Here is a 15,676-nt window from a genome sequence, read left to right on the forward strand (position 1 = left end):
AATTACTTTTCTGTAGTTATATTAATATTAATCTATAGAAAAGGGAAATTTCCACTCCTTTACCTCATCCTGAATCTCCAAATTACTTATAGTAAAAACACGGTCAAGTAATTTTCTTCTTCAATGCAGCACAGATTTGCACTGAATGCAAAATAGACCATGGAGATATTTGTTGAACAGGATAGTTTAAGGGATTCAAGTGCCTCTGCTCATGGCTGATAAAAAAGGGCGAGATCTGAATCATTATCCTGGCCTTTTCAATCCCTAAATGGACATTTCAGCACAATCTCACAACTATTTAAAAGGCTGTATTTCCTTCAAATTTGGAATGAAAGCAAATTTTGAAACCTCAGAAGTTGTTGTGTAACAGAGTTGTCACCTTCAGTTTGCTTCTATTAAAAAGAGTGTAATCTCTCCAGGCGTGAATGATTCACACTCGTTTCCTAGTCCACAGAGTAACATAGCAGGTATCTTCACAGATCCTGCCACTGCATAATTCATGCTAGTCTGAGTCTCCTGGATATCAGGAGGCAGATGACACAGGAAGAGTCAAAGGGAAATGCCTGTTAGATTTCTAGACAGGGAATGCACCTTGCCATTTGCAAACAGCCTTGTGATTTATAGTAATAGCATCTATTGATAGTGGTTGCAAGCCCTCCTAACCCTTCATATCTAGTCTCAAATGCTCTCATTGCTGACTCATTCTAGATCCGCTAATAGTCTGCGTTTTCCTTTTTCCAAGCATCTAAGAAGGAGGCCTGTGGCAAGTAATGCAATCACAGATTCAGATTTTGCAAATCATGCCTGGCTGTGGAGCCATTGAGCGATTGATCTTGCGGTAACAATTTGGACAAAACTACCTGGACCAGTTTCTAACAACTTTAAATAATTTTGTTTAGTACCTCACTCTCAAATAGGTCTGTCTATACCTCAACAGAGTTATTTGTGCTATTCTCTTTGACATAAATAAACTAAGAAACTGCGCCCTCAGTAGTGCTGTTTTACTGAAATACTGGCCATGCCCTTAACGAACTGGAGAACTTTGCAAAGGCTTGCAGTGCTGAGCGTATATTTTGCTATGGGACTGCACCTCAGGGCTATGACTAATGTGTGGCAGCTGAAAAAACACCACCTTATCTTGGATTTCTCCCACTTTTTTTTTTTTTTTGTCCCGTTTCTGTTTCTTGACATCAATTTCTATCAAACAGAGTGGTTCCTTCGTTCTGGTTGTTACCCATCCTAAACCTCGTTTGGTTTTAATCATTTCTATTTTTCTGTTACGTGTTTTTCCCTCTTGACTTTCAGCTAAATCTTAGCCTTACTGTACAATTTTATAAGCTCTTACAGATTCCTTTCACCAGCACAGGATATGTTGGGATTTCTCCAGTATGTCAAAAGACATTTAATTTGAATTCTCTTGTGCAAACACTCTCTGTCTAAGCTTTGTCATTACTCTTTTATGGAGTAGAAAATGCTGAATCTATCAAAGTAGGATGCTTGTTCTGTTTTAAACTGGTTTATGTATTGTTATTCTTTAACATGTATGCTTAGGGTTGTTTTTGTTTTGTTTTGTTTGTGGGTTTGTGTGTTGTTTTTTTGGGCAGTATTCATTTCATTCAAATTGTATGTAACAATTTGCTGTTAGCATCAGTGCAATGTAGTGTAAGCTGCTGCAAATCCTGCTCCAAATAGAACATATGCTGCCTCTGAGATAAAGAGATTTCTGTTGAAGAAACGCATTCCAATATAGGAGATGAAATTTAATTACATGGAATTCCAAATTTGTACTGTAGTATTTCAGTCAGTATGATTATTAATAGAACAAATCCTGCTCAGCAAAATTGCCAGACTCAGGCCACTGGTAGAAAGAAATTAAAAGCTCACCATTTTATTTTAGAGTTTTGTTGCTCTTTTTCTTCTTTTTTTTCCTCTTTTTCTTCCAGTCAGACACAGAGTTTTGGGATAAAATGCAAGCAGAATGGGAAGAAATGGCTCGCAGGAACTGGATTTCAGAGAACCAGGAAGCACCAGGACAAGTCACCATCTCAACCATTGAGAAGGTAACATGAAGTTTTTAATACAGCACATCCTTCCTGTGAAATTTTTAGATGAGCCTCAGCTGTTCAAGGGAACCCAAGAAAACTCTTCGAAGATAAGGAAAGTAATTTTACCCAAAAGAGCTCATCCTCTTTAAAGTGTCTGTGAGTAGAGTAGATTTGGAAGAGTACTGTAGTGAGAACACACTTAGACATGCATACTGTTTGAATTCAGCCAAATGGATCACAAAGCAAACTGCTGGATTCTGGGCACTTTGAAGACAGGTGCTTAAGGAAGAGCAGCAAATACTAAGAAAATCTGGGCTGACACTTTCAGAGAATAAGAATGACATATTCTGTCTCCCTTCTTCATTCCCTCCATTGTGTGCTTTACTTTTGTTTATGTAGCCAATATTAGCATACACACTTCACACTGCAATGGCAAAAGGATAAAAAGGCAAAATCTAAAAAAAAAAATCCTAAAGTAGATGGTTGAAACACCATTCTATATCTTGAAGGTTAATTGAAGATTTCAGGGTATCAACTGAACAGAGATCAGGTTACAGTCACCACAGGGAGTCAACCACTTGAGGTGTGCTCTTAACCATCAAATTGGATGTCCTGGGCTCAGGCGAGGTTCAGTTCTGCTAATACTGCAGTCAGTGTGAGCTTGTATATTATCTTTGATGGAGAGTCCAACATGAGTATCAGTAAGAATAACTTCAGAGCTAAAGTAAATATACAGAGAGCACAATATAAATGCCCAGTGGTGGTTAGGTTTTTTGTTTGTTTTTGTTTTACAATTCTTGTAATTTAAATTTCACAGAGTAGCTCATACTTTTTTTCATAGAACAAAGGAGGTTTACATCCATTTGGAAAATTGTGAATCATTTAATTTTACAGTTGCTGTTCCTTACTGCAGTGCTTCATCATGGGTCCCTTAACTCTCTTCTCCAGGGATATTATTTTCATACAGAAAACCCCTTCAAAGACTGGCCAGGTGCTTTTGAGGAAGGACTGAAAAAAATGAAAGAAGGTGACCTGCCAGTTACAATCTTGTACCTGGAGGCTGCGATTCTACAAGAACCAAATGATGCAGAGGTATTCACTCTTGTGCCTTTTATTGACAAAGGAAAAGGGGACACCATTTAGCATGCAAAGATGGAATGGTTTCATGGCTCAAACCTTTGCTAGTCATGACTGACTGAAACAGATTGAACAATAATGGGTTTGGAATAGCATATGCCTTGAAATAGATAAAGGTGAGCTCTTTGTAAAATGAGAATCTATTCTTGAAATTATAGAATTTCCAAGTTGTCGTTTAAAAGTATTGAAAAGAGACAATATTTCAAACTTTTCATTTTTTTCCTGATGTTTTCAACCTATTAAACACTTCTATTGAAAAAGCCATTGAGTTATTGAAAAAGAATGTTGACAAAAAATTTAAAGTTATATCAATTTCTACAATACTGATGTTTTCAATGGGTATATACTCTGTGAAACCTGAAAAATATTTACAATATTTACAATTTAAGTATCTAGGTTTCTTTGAATCTCTTGCTACGGTAAAATAAGCAGCAGTATTTCAAAAAGCCCAGACCTTCCAGAATCTTTTAGACCTATACAACTTAATAGTTGTTCTTCACTGTTTTCCATAAAAGTCTAGTTATATTTAAAATATACAGTAACTCACATTTGAGAAAACATCATGTGATTATGCACTGACAGAATACCTTTGCACTGATTGATTATAAAATTAACAGGCCCAAAGATATTCAAAACTGCATTGATTTGTACTGTTGGTATGTTCACCATAGAAAAATCTGTAATTAGAACATATCTATTTTTATTTACTTCCCTGCTGAACAGTGATACTAGTTGTAACTCTGCTTGTGCTTGGGTATATATAACAAAATAATACAGCGATGATTATTTTTGCAGGCCTGGCAGTTCCTGGGTATAACACAGGCAGAGAATGAAAATGAGCAGGCAGCCATTGTCGCCCTCCAAAGGTAGATGAAGATAATTGCTAAGTAAGGGGTCTAATGAGTATTAGGTAATGGAGATGTAGGTATACTTAACCTCATACTTGTAACACGGAGCATTCATTTAACTAAGTAAAGCGTAGGTGCAGAAATCTTCCCAGTAACTTCAGAGTGATTAATAATTCTGTTTAATGAAATAAGTACAGTATTTAATCTAGTAATGTAATTAGTTGCTCAGAAGAGAAGTTATGTGGCCTGATAAACGTGAATTAGACATAATGCAAATAAAGTCTCTTTTTGATATTCTAGCCACTTGGCATATTTTTTGTAGTCTGTCCTTTAATGAAGAAGTTTTCTTAATTGGAATGAGCACCCTCCAGCAGCTGAATACTAAACTGAGAACATTTATGGTTGATAGAGATATAAAGATGATCTTATGCTTGTATGTAAAACATCAGTTCCAAAATACCAGCACTAGTATTACCTTTCTCTAGGGGGTTTTCATGTCTCCACTTGAAACAAGTACCCTCTCCAAATTCAATTGCATTAGCAACGTTAACCATCAAGTCACTTCACCTAAGGATACTCTAACTCATTTATGTGTAACTTAGTGTATCACCTGATAGTGAAACCAAGGGATTGCCTGATTGACGGCTTTCCCATTCCCACAGATTTAAAACAAGAACATTCAAACAATAGATCAGATTCTGTTTTCATTTCATTATATATATAGCTGTAGAAAGATTACTCAAGTTGACTGGCTCTAGCATTATCAAAGAATTACTGAGAATTTAGCATCAGTGTCAAGATTCATAAGAAAGAGATTTTTGTCTTCAGAATACTTTTTTATAGAGCTGAAAATCATATTAAACTGTTTCCTTGAATTTACGTGAAGCTTCTTTTTATTTACTAGACAGATAATATAAAATGAGTCTACCCAATCAATGTACTCATAACCAAAAGAATGAAAACATAACCTGTATACATATGTTTACGTGCATACATGTGTGTGTGTATGCACAGGCATATGCATGCATATGTGTGTGTATACATGTGCATAGTGCTCATAATGAAAGTATTATTGGTTAGATCTTATTTGTGTGAGTGATTGATTATTTTTTTACACAGGCTATTGTGAAAGAATTCAAGAATTGTGTTTGGCTAAAAAAAAAAAAACAACCTCACAATATTTTTATTTTCTGCCCAGGTGCTTGGAACTACAGCCAAACAACCTAAAAGCTCTGATGGCACTAGCTGTAAGTTATACCAACACTGGCCATCAACAAGAAGCGTATCAAGCTCTAAGAAACTGGATAAAGCAAAATCCAAAATACAAGTATATAGCAAAAAGCAAAAAAGGGTCCCCAGCACTTACCAGGAGAATGTCTAAAACATCAGACGAAAGGTAAATGCAGCATAAATCCTGATGGCGGAAATTTAATGACCACTACTAATGATGGTGCATTCAAAAAACAAAAAAAGTCAATTAGTTGGCAGCCCTTCAACATGTTTTCATGAGCCCAATAAATGTCTCTGAATTGTGAGATGCATCATAAAGTCATTAAAGGCATAAATATCATTTATAGAACCAAAACACTAGGGCTATCTCACTGCGTGTCATTTTGAAGACAGGCCTTACGTTTTACCCTTATCACTTACAAGCCTTGGGTTGACAAGATAATTTAGTATAAGCAAAAGTAAAATATGCAAGTTCTGCTTAATTGCTAAGTGCATTATTCTGCTGTGGCCTCATCACCCACTGTTGTCAGTGTGAAGGCTTTATGAAGCCTACAGTGGGTACAGAAGTCTTAAATTATGCCTCTTCAGGGGTCTTGGGTAGTTACTTGATCTACGCCTCTTAAGAATGATTACTATTTTTACCAGTCTAGAACTCTTTTACTGCTGAGAAACCCATCCAATTTTAATACGTTTGGTAAGCCTTCATGTTTTCTTACTTGGATTCATAGCAGCACTTTGACTTCATTACATAGATAAACTCTTGAATTTCAGAAATAAGTTTACTACAGGACCTGGAAGTAAGCCTTTGTTATGATGAAGTTGAAGAAGCTTATTTTCAAATTTTAGGAGTATATCACTTCTGATACATCCAGTACAAGGATTTTAATTTCTGGCTATGCAATCAATACTGCAATGTTTGCAAAAAAATGTAAGATGCAACTTTATGTTATTTTTCCTCCCTTGTCTAGCTCATTACTTGAAGAAGTAAAGGATTTATACCTGGAGGCTGCTCACCAGAATGGTGATATGATAGACCCTGACTTGCAGACAGGACTTGGAGTTCTTTTCCACCTGAATGGAGAATTTAACAGAGCAATAGATGCATTTAGTGCTGCTTTAACTGTTCGCCCAGAGGTACGCTTTTTGTTTTTACATTTTTAAGAATTTAGTTTTACAGGCTGTTTTCTTTCTTGCCTCTTGAACAGACCAATATTAATGAGATGTCACTTCAGCCATTAAAATTTTAATACCTGAAATAGAAATGTTAATTACAAGACAGTCCCATTTAGAAACAGATTTATATATATCTGATTTCTAGCTCTGTGCTGATTAATTGTACTAGTTACATAGAGTTGCCTATAATCATAAATCAGAACCTCCCATTTTGTGTCAATTAAGAAAAGACATGATACTGTTATTTTCTGCAGTCCTCCCTACTTTGCAATCAAAAAAGAGCTATTATTGAGCCCTCTTTTGACACTTACAGTAGAAGACTCATTTTCTCACCAGGACTATACGTTATGGAACCGTCTTGGAGCAACCTTGGCAAATGGGGATCGAAGCGAAGAAGCCGTTGAGGCCTACACACGTGCTTTAGAAATACAGCCTGGCTTCATTAGGTCCAGATACAACTTAGGCATAAGCTGCATCAACCTAGGGGCATACAGGTAAGTTAGAAAAATGCATAAACTAAAAATATCTATCAAGTGAAAATTCATTTTCTAGCTAGGGCTATCTCAGAACATAGCTTAATAATCTCAGCCACTGTAAAAAAAAAAAAAAATCATTCAAAGCACTAACAAATGATGCCTTTCTTATATCCACACATCCTACATAACAGAACTACTGACTTTCTGTTAAAAACATAAATCTCTCATTCAACAAGCTGATTAAGCATTTTTAAGCTCTAAATGCAAGTACTCTAATAGTAATCAGTGGGATTGTTCTCACGCTTAAACTTAGACCTGTGCTTAAGAGCTTTTCTAAAAGAAAATATTAAAAGCCTGTCTTTAGAAAGGAAACTTCAAACTGCTTCAAGTTGCTAATCCTGTCAAAAACACTTTTAATACATCCTTCAGGAGTCAAGGGTGATATTCCAGGTCTACGTAAAAAAGGTCCCAACTGTCAGCTTAAGACAGTTAAGATGAAGGGGAGCTATACAGCAATGAAGACAACTTCCCCCAGTGTATGAATAGACTAAACTCTGAATTACTGCAAGCCATGTCTGCTTGTTTAAAGAAAATCAAGCAAGAATAACAGAGAGATTGATGAACTGCATTGTTAAAAAAAAAAAAAAAAACTAATCAATTCTAGCATGATATTTCCTAAAGTTTTAAGCTATTCATTACGCAAATTATATTGCATGTTTCTTCTTTCTTCTTTCCTACAGAGAGGCTGTCAGCAACTTTCTCACTGCTCTCAGCTTGCAAAGAAAGAGCAGAAATCTACAGCAGGTTCCCCGTCCTGCTTTATCAGGCAATATTTGGGCAGCACTTCGAATTGCTCTGTCTATGATGGACCAGCCAGAACTGTTTCAAGCTGCCAATGTGGGTGATCTAGACATTCTGTTAAGAGCATTTAATCTAGAGCCGTAGTAAAAAGCATCCACAAATTGATTAAGTTATATTAGGAAACAGAGAACTCTTTTATTACTCATCTCAAAATGACAACATCTTCCAAAAGATCACAGCTGTAGATCGGTAGGGGAATTCTCTTGGACATTATTCAAAAAGGAAAAGTTCAAAAGCACAAGATATTGTAAATAGGTTCAAACTCAAAAGATCAAAATGAGCTGCAGCTAATCTGACAGAGCCCTAAACTCAATGAAATAGCCATTTCTGAAGAATCTTCATCCCATGCAAGCTATCTCTCTCTGTATGTACACAGCTATACAAAGAAAAATATATTAAGAACAAACCTAGGTAATCATTATTGCACATTTAGAATGGCAAGCAACGCATCCAAGAAACCTGCTTAGCAGCTCATCACACTATACTGACATCACTTTTCCCTACAACATGGATTCCCTATCCTTTTAGTTTCTTTGAAAAATCTTCTCGAGGTCCATCTTCAACATAGCTCTGAAAACAGATGCATGTAAAATAGATGTATTTTGTTTTGAATATATTTATTAGTTGGAAGTCAAGAAAATCTTTGCTTCTGAAGGTACCTTGATTAATTTGGGCCAAATTCTGCAGGCTCACGGTGTTGTAAACTATGTGCAATATTAAGAAGAACATTGTACATGGAGGCCTATGAGATTAGGCCACGTATATATTGGAAGGACAAGTGTTTCAAGCAGAAGCAGTAATTTGCACTAGAATTGTTGCTGTTTAAACCAGCTCTCTCTGATCATGGACAGAGTATGTCTGCTTCTAAGGAGCTCATAGCAGGATCTGCACCTATCTATGTGTACTTATGCACTTTAATCTTTCTTTTCGTAAAATTGTGCTGTGCTTTATTTTTATTTTAATTACTAACAGCAGAATGTACAGGATAGCCTTGTTGGCATAGAGGACCAAATATCATTTCCTGAAATGTGATAAGAGGGTTTTCAATATTCTTATGTTTAAAAAATGCAAGTACAGTATAAACTGCAATATCTATTAGAAAGATTATTCTATTACGCATCAGGTACTACACACATGCATGCATGTGCATGCACATACATATTATGTGAATTATGTCATTTCAGAACATAATAAGCCACAGATCTTTATTGCAAATAAAGAAGAGTCTTTATAGGAGTTAATGCCTGCAGACCATACTTGAAGGACTTTTTCCTGAAAAGAATGGTCTAAATAATGCTTGTAGGATTGGAACTGAGATTTAATCCTGCTGTTATGGCAAACAGTAGCAAAAGTTTCAGTGAACTCTATGACTAAATGACAAAATTTAGCAGACTAAATCCTTAGATAACATCAGTATTTGTAGCTACTTAAAAATATGTATGCATATCATCTTAATTTTCCCTGATTGGATGAATGAGGTACAGTATTAAGGAAGGAGGCTGCACTGCCACATGATGAATGGATCAATTTGGGCACAGTGCAAACATGTTTAGCTTGAGGTAAATGTGTCAATCAAATACAGGAATATCATTTTTTATGGGGATAACTCTCAGTTGCCAATATTTTTAATACTTTTTTTAAACAGTGGAAGAACAAAATGTAATTGGGTGGCTACTGTGTCGATTCGTGGTCAGGAATGTAACGTGCAGGGTAGCCACTGGAATGTGACAAAGTGGGACAAGCAGCACATTTCCTATAAACAGCAGTGGGAGAGAAGAAAAAAAAAAAGCTCAATCAGCTGTTTAAAAAGCAAAATGCACAAAATTCTGCGGGTATTGGACAGTTTCACTGGTACAAACCTAAACTTTCTTGCAGCTATTTGTTATTCCGAGCAACCGCTTAAAGTAACATTTCATGTAAGATAGCATAATCACTGCATCTAAACATCAAATATAATTGTTAAATAAAAATAAACAGTTATTGTTAAAAATAGGAGGTTTACTCCTCACTCTCTCCCACAGAATAGAGGTGCTGAAATAGCTACAGGAAATTTTTAGTAGTGCTTTATTAATTCATTGTTTATATATATTCCTGTTTATCTATCAAGCATATAACAACTGATTCCTGCAATTTCCTCTAAGGATTGGTTATCAAGGACTGCCTGGGAATGTCATTTTAGCTAAGTGGGTTGCTGTATGCATATCTGCTGACAACAGTTTGCTCTTTTGCTTTGACAGCGATGTGTGATGACAGCCCTTTATTGATAAGGCAGAGCAGAAGGTGCAGTGCAATTGAATCTGGAAAGTGATAAGAGAGAAGGGAGGCAGCTTTGTGAAGAGGCTGTAAAGCAAAGGCATATGTGCTTAGATTTTCCTTGATGCCCTGCCATCAGACACGTTCTAGAACATCCTCTGTGCGGTCAGATAATTAGTGCATATCCAGAGAAATGAGCTGCTCAAGAGTTATATTTTTATACCTTTCGAATCAACAAACTTAACTGCTTGACTTCAGAGTCAGAATGACAAGGAGTATTTGGTATTGATGACAGTTCACTAAACCTCCTCTTTTTTTTTTCCTCTAGCTTGTGTACGAGTAACACAGCAATTCTGTTAGAAAAACCTAATGCAACTCTAGTTCGCATTCCGCAACCCACCCCCAAAAAAGTAGGTAACTTGATTTATCCTAGGATGCACTGCTCAAAACCACATTCCTCCGGCAGTACACATCCACTCCCACGTGAGGAAGGCTGCCTGCATAAATCTAGCAAAAAAACCACAAGGGCTGAACTCTGCTCCCCAAGGATACTCAAGCCCCCAGTTCGTCACAAGCACTGCAGTCCCGCTGTACAGGACATGGGCTCCAAAAAGCCCACCCAAAGAGATTGTGTGCACTCCTGGAGATTACCCCAGCAGTTCTCTCCTGTTTCAGATAGGTGCTTAGCTGGCCGTAGGCTACCACTGAACAACATATTGTGCAAGGGAGACCAAAGCAAGCTTCCTGGGGGCAGTGGCACACCTCCTCACACCCTGCCAGAAACCAGTTCTGGCCTGGCCTGTGCAGGAAAACGGCCGCTGACGGAGCTCACCTTACTCTAACAGGTCAGGCTTCTCTGTGCTCAGTAGCTCTTGGTACTTGAGGACAGCGCTGTGTGCGCTTCAGTGTCCTGGGCTTTATCGTCCGCCTTTAGCCCCCACTGCCAAGCCCTGTCAGCACCCAAGACAGGGCTCAGAACATCTTTGATATGACCCCCTCGTGTTGTTTCTTGCATTTTTGGTAGCCAGTGTGTGTATTTGCCTGTAACAGCAAGAAGAAACGTAAAGAGCCTGCAGCATATTAACACCTTGAAAAGGAAATGCATCCACTTGTACTTCTAACCAGGCACAAGGCAGGATAAATAAGAAAGGCTGCTGATCTGTAGCAGATTGAGCCCGAGAGTGAGAGACAGGAAATCTGGATCGTCTTCTCAGTGCTCCCTGTGAGCTCCACCAAGTCCCCGACTTGTCCAGGTGTGCAAGGAAGGAAGGGCAAGTAACAGTCACTGCACGTGGTGGCACTACACAAGAGCAGGGGAATGCTGCTGTCTCACAGACTGTGTGCCTGAGGTCACTCATGTAAATTCAGAGAAGGCAACACAGGAGTACAGGGTTGCTCAGCTCTAAGTAGGGAAGCGGTTTCACATAAAGACTAGAAATTTCAGCAGCGAAGAGACCCCAAGACATTCCAAGGATTACAACTGTAGAACTTCTATGGGGTGGTACCAAATTAGAGTGCTGCAATGGTTTATCAGCACCTCCCACTCCTGCTTCCCCTTGTTCTTACTCCCCTCTTTCTCCAGAGGCGATTTATCACTGCCAGGTAATTGACTCCCAATTTTTGAGTCTTTCCTCTTTTACATATTTCATGCAATTAAAAAGCACTTTCCTAACCCAAGCTTGTGTCTGCCCTCTCCTCTGCAAAAGTTTATGAATATTTATAACAAGTCTGATCCATCAAGCTGCTAAACACTGAAAGTCTGTAGTCTTTGTGTGATCAGCTCACATACAGCTACCTGATGAGGGCTGGCCTCTGATACCACTGCACATGCTGAACAGTCACCGAAATCAAAATGATTATTTACGGAGTGAAGCTTTACAATGAAAGCAATAGGCTCATTTCTTGCTGATCTCTTCAAACTGTAATGATTAAACCCATTGTTGCAGTAGACTGTTTTTTGTCGGTTTAAAGTGTTGGTTTGATCTTCAGGTAAACACATACATATCTGTATGCAATGGTATTTTATTAAGACCTGATAAATAACAGCACTTTTAAAAATACTGAGGAGAAAGTTCCTGTAACACAATGCCTCACATGACAATAGTGCATGCAACTACACTAACGAATAACTGTACTGAAATACTAATACTAAGCATGCAGCATTGCTACTTGAGTATACATTTAGAAAAAGCATGCAGAAGACACACATAGGGTGTTTTTAGGCTATTAATTAGTATCTTCTATGGGATGTTTTAAAAGCATTTTGCATCTGCCAAACTCAAAATCAAGTTCAGGTTATTTGTAAGAGTTTAGACAAAACACAGAGCCCTTTTTAAATCCCATCCTTAGAAAATCGCTGCGTGTTGTGGATCTCACGTTTGCTTGAAGTCTTTAATTAATTACAGACGTCTGCACTAACTGCTTTTGCAGACAAATTTTGGTACCCTCTTCAGAACCAGAAAGCCAAATGTGTGTAGCTTTCCCAGGGAAGCTGGGTGTTTGGATTTTCACATTTTCTTTACTAGCCTAACCCAGATAGCACCAAACCAGAGAAAAAGATTCCTAGAGCCATTGAAACAACTACTGTCTTGCTCTACACGTAGCAGGGCCAGGCTTTTTCAAACTTGCCCACTAGCTCTGAAGGCTGCCTGCTGTCTGACTGTTGAAACTTGGAGAATCGCAGACTGGTTTGGGTTGGAAGGGACCTTAAAGCCCATCCAGTTCCAACCCTCTGCCATGGGCAGGGACACCTCCCACTAGCCCAGGTTGCCCAAAGCCCCATCCAGCTTGGCCTTGAGCACTTCCAGGGATGGGGCATCCACAGCTTCTCTGGGCAATGTGAACGTAAAATTTCACAGGATCTGAGCACCTGCTGTGTGCACGGGTTTCAGCTGCAGATGCTCAATTCAGCTGAAATCTCAGCACATCAGGCACAAAGAGCTAATGAGCCAATTTGGAAAACTTGGACCTGTCTGTCAGGTGGAAAGGAGGACCCTGACAACACCAACAGGTGCTCCACAAATGTTCATAGGATCACAGGCCCCCATGACAGGAATAATAACTGCTGACATTACCAGCAGCCACAAAAGTGAAGACCGAGGCCTAAATCATTGCCTGTTAAAGCCAGTGAGAATTGGACTGACACAAATTGGTTGTAGATCTCTCTTGCCTGAACGTGCATCTGCAAAATGAGACACATTAGTTACTTCACACGAATAACCTGCGCAGTTGACAAACGGAGATTTCTGGTCACCAGTGTTGTCAGCTTTGCAGCCTGTACAGTGAATTTATGTAATTATGTTTATAAAATACCAAGTATTCACAGATAGAAGTGATAGACAAAACGCACTGCATGCTGTGACAAAACTGATGGGTGGATATGCAATACAGTGTTATCTATTATTCAAACCTCATCTAGGCTAGAAATCAAATTACTTCATTACGGTTCTATTTTTGGACTGGTGAAATAAGTCAGACACAAGAGCGCCATGCATGAAGAGACCACAGATGCTTTGAACAAACCTTGGCAAAATGAAAAATGTCGCAGAACCCACAGAAAGTTTCAGAGCCTCAGCCCACAAAGCAATAGGTACTATGCCTGGGAGAGAGACAGAAGGAACCTAAAGTTTCCTAAAATAAGCTGTAACTTTACAAATGCTTGCACATGTGACAGCAAGCTTGCATGGTCAAGATTTAATGTGCTTTGATCTTTTTTCCCCTTCCACATTTACAGAATGTCATTGACATTGGCTAAAACTTTAATTTAAATAGCCTTTTTAATATCAGTAATTACTGTAAATTCAGAAAAATCAAAGCATTTATAAATATATTTTATATATCAGAGTATAGCATATCTAGATTCAAATAAAACTATATAGTTTTGAAAGGCATTCTGTGCAGCTTCTTCTATATGCTGTAAACTGTTTGAAAAACCTTTGCTATCTTGCATCAGTTTTTTTGGCTTTATTTTTAAGCCAACATACAAGAAAGAAGGGACTAGGGTTAGCAGATACTTCCACCTGGGCTGTCAGAGGAGCCCTGCCGCTGCACACACTTACATTGCTCACTTAATGCCTCTGTCGATGGGTCGGTGGACGTGCAGGGTGCAGCACGCGGAGGTGGGAGCTCAGCCCTACACCTGAATGTTTACATTCCCTTACAAAGGCCCACACCGACCCAGACTGAGCACCTGGGTCTGTAAGTACATGAGGAGTAAAAAATACCTTTCTTACAACAACTAACTCACCTCTGCATACGTAGTGCATTATCAGCTGTGTATTATATCAAACACAGAGCTGTAGTTTACTGATGCTTTACGTTGATGTTTCCTTGCACTGCTCTTTAAAATAATCTATTTCCTCAGAAATGAACTATGTGCATACTGGATGTGTTAAATTTATTAAGCTCATAGATTACTATTTGCAGAGCACCACATTTAATGTAGTATTTTTGTACTGTAATGGAAGCATGCCTTCCTTGGGTTCTTTTCCACATACTAAATTGTATTTATTTACCTGTATTTATAACTGTGCAATTTTTAAATATGTTTTAAAAATAAACTTTGTCTGTGGCTTCAAATATTTCCAAATCTGTTCTCAATTTGATGATGGTTGTGACTTTAATTACCTGAAATGAAAAGAGGGACCTACTTCTCCAAGTGAAATAAAGGATTTTTAATATGAGGTCTTCTTTCCTACTGTTTATGACATAGTAGTGCTTCTCTGGTTAAAAATAAAGCCCAGAAGAGGCTTTTTTTCCTTATCAAAAGATTTTTAATAAACTCATCAAGTTACTCTGAGGTGAGGTTTTGGTTTGTTTGTTTAACTTTATATATATATATATAATAATTTTAAAAATACATATCTTTTTAATTTTATTTTATTTCAACACATTGGTCAACTATACTTACATCTAGAATTTATACTAGCTGAGGACTGGACCAAAGGAGTTTGCACATACACTCCAAATGAGGAAAATGGAAAGAAGTGTATGAGAATTTTTCCTGAGATCATGCAACTGCACACTTCAAAATTAAAGCAGATCTAATATTACAAAACAATCTTCTAGGAGACAAAAAAAAAAAAAGCCAACTATCAGTGATTGGCAGACTTGCAAAGGAAGGGCTTTTTACAGAAGTAAAATAAGCAAAAATCAAGCACATACTGTAGAATGTGAATACAAAAACTTTCAAATCTTGTTCTTCACAATGTCACGAAAGTAATTCTTCAGAAAACATATAATTTCCTTTATTCTGACAGTAGGAAGAGCTTTTCTATATAACTATATCCTGTCTAGTGCAACATAACATGGTGAATGCATAGACCTTGAAGTAAAAAGTCAGATTCGCAGTCTCATCCTGAGTGTTCTTAAAGGTATGTTACATCATTAGTCAAAGCAACTTCCCACAAACCACCGTGGGAGTTGGCAGTGATTTTAGTTTTGGCTTTCACACAAATTGCTGACAGAATAGATGTGACAGCCTGCTGCTTTTGCTGGGTGCGGGGTTGGGAGGGTACAAAGTTGGGATGGATCTGGAGGCCTGACCCCACTCTCATTGGACATGTAGGGTGGTCTAGAGAGAGGGGGAAAAAACAAACAAACAAACAAAAAAAACCTACAGAAGACAGAGCCACAGTTTGCCTGTGGAAGGAAA

The 15,676-nt window shown here is 37.9% G+C and overlaps 1 protein-coding gene across 3 annotated transcripts in view; it reads left to right on the top strand.

Annotated features, from left to right (window-relative positions):
- Positions 1-7,954, top strand: part of PEX5L (peroxisomal biogenesis factor 5 like) — a 102,538-nt gene extending 94,584 nt beyond the window's left edge. For all 3 annotated transcript variants that reach the window (XM_048059465.2, XM_013174807.3, XM_048059466.2), the window contains 7 exons: positions 1,944-2,060; positions 2,994-3,137; positions 3,978-4,048; positions 5,229-5,426; positions 6,229-6,394; positions 6,770-6,927; positions 7,650-7,954. In XM_048059465.2, the coding sequence (XP_047915422.2) occupies positions 1,944-2,060; positions 2,994-3,137; positions 3,978-4,048; positions 5,229-5,426; positions 6,229-6,394; positions 6,770-6,927; positions 7,650-7,854 (1,059 nt within the window). In that variant the 3' untranslated portion in view covers positions 7,855-7,954. The remainder of the gene's footprint in view (positions 1-1,943; positions 2,061-2,993; positions 3,138-3,977; positions 4,049-5,228; positions 5,427-6,228; positions 6,395-6,769; positions 6,928-7,649) is intronic.
- Positions 7,955-15,676: the final 7,722 nt, after the last annotated feature.

The sequence above is a fragment of the Anser cygnoides genome, chromosome 9, assembly GCF_040182565.1.
Source record: "Anser cygnoides isolate HZ-2024a breed goose chromosome 9, Taihu_goose_T2T_genome, whole genome shotgun sequence".
Lineage (NCBI taxonomy): Eukaryota > Metazoa > Chordata > Aves > Anseriformes > Anatidae > Anser > Anser cygnoides.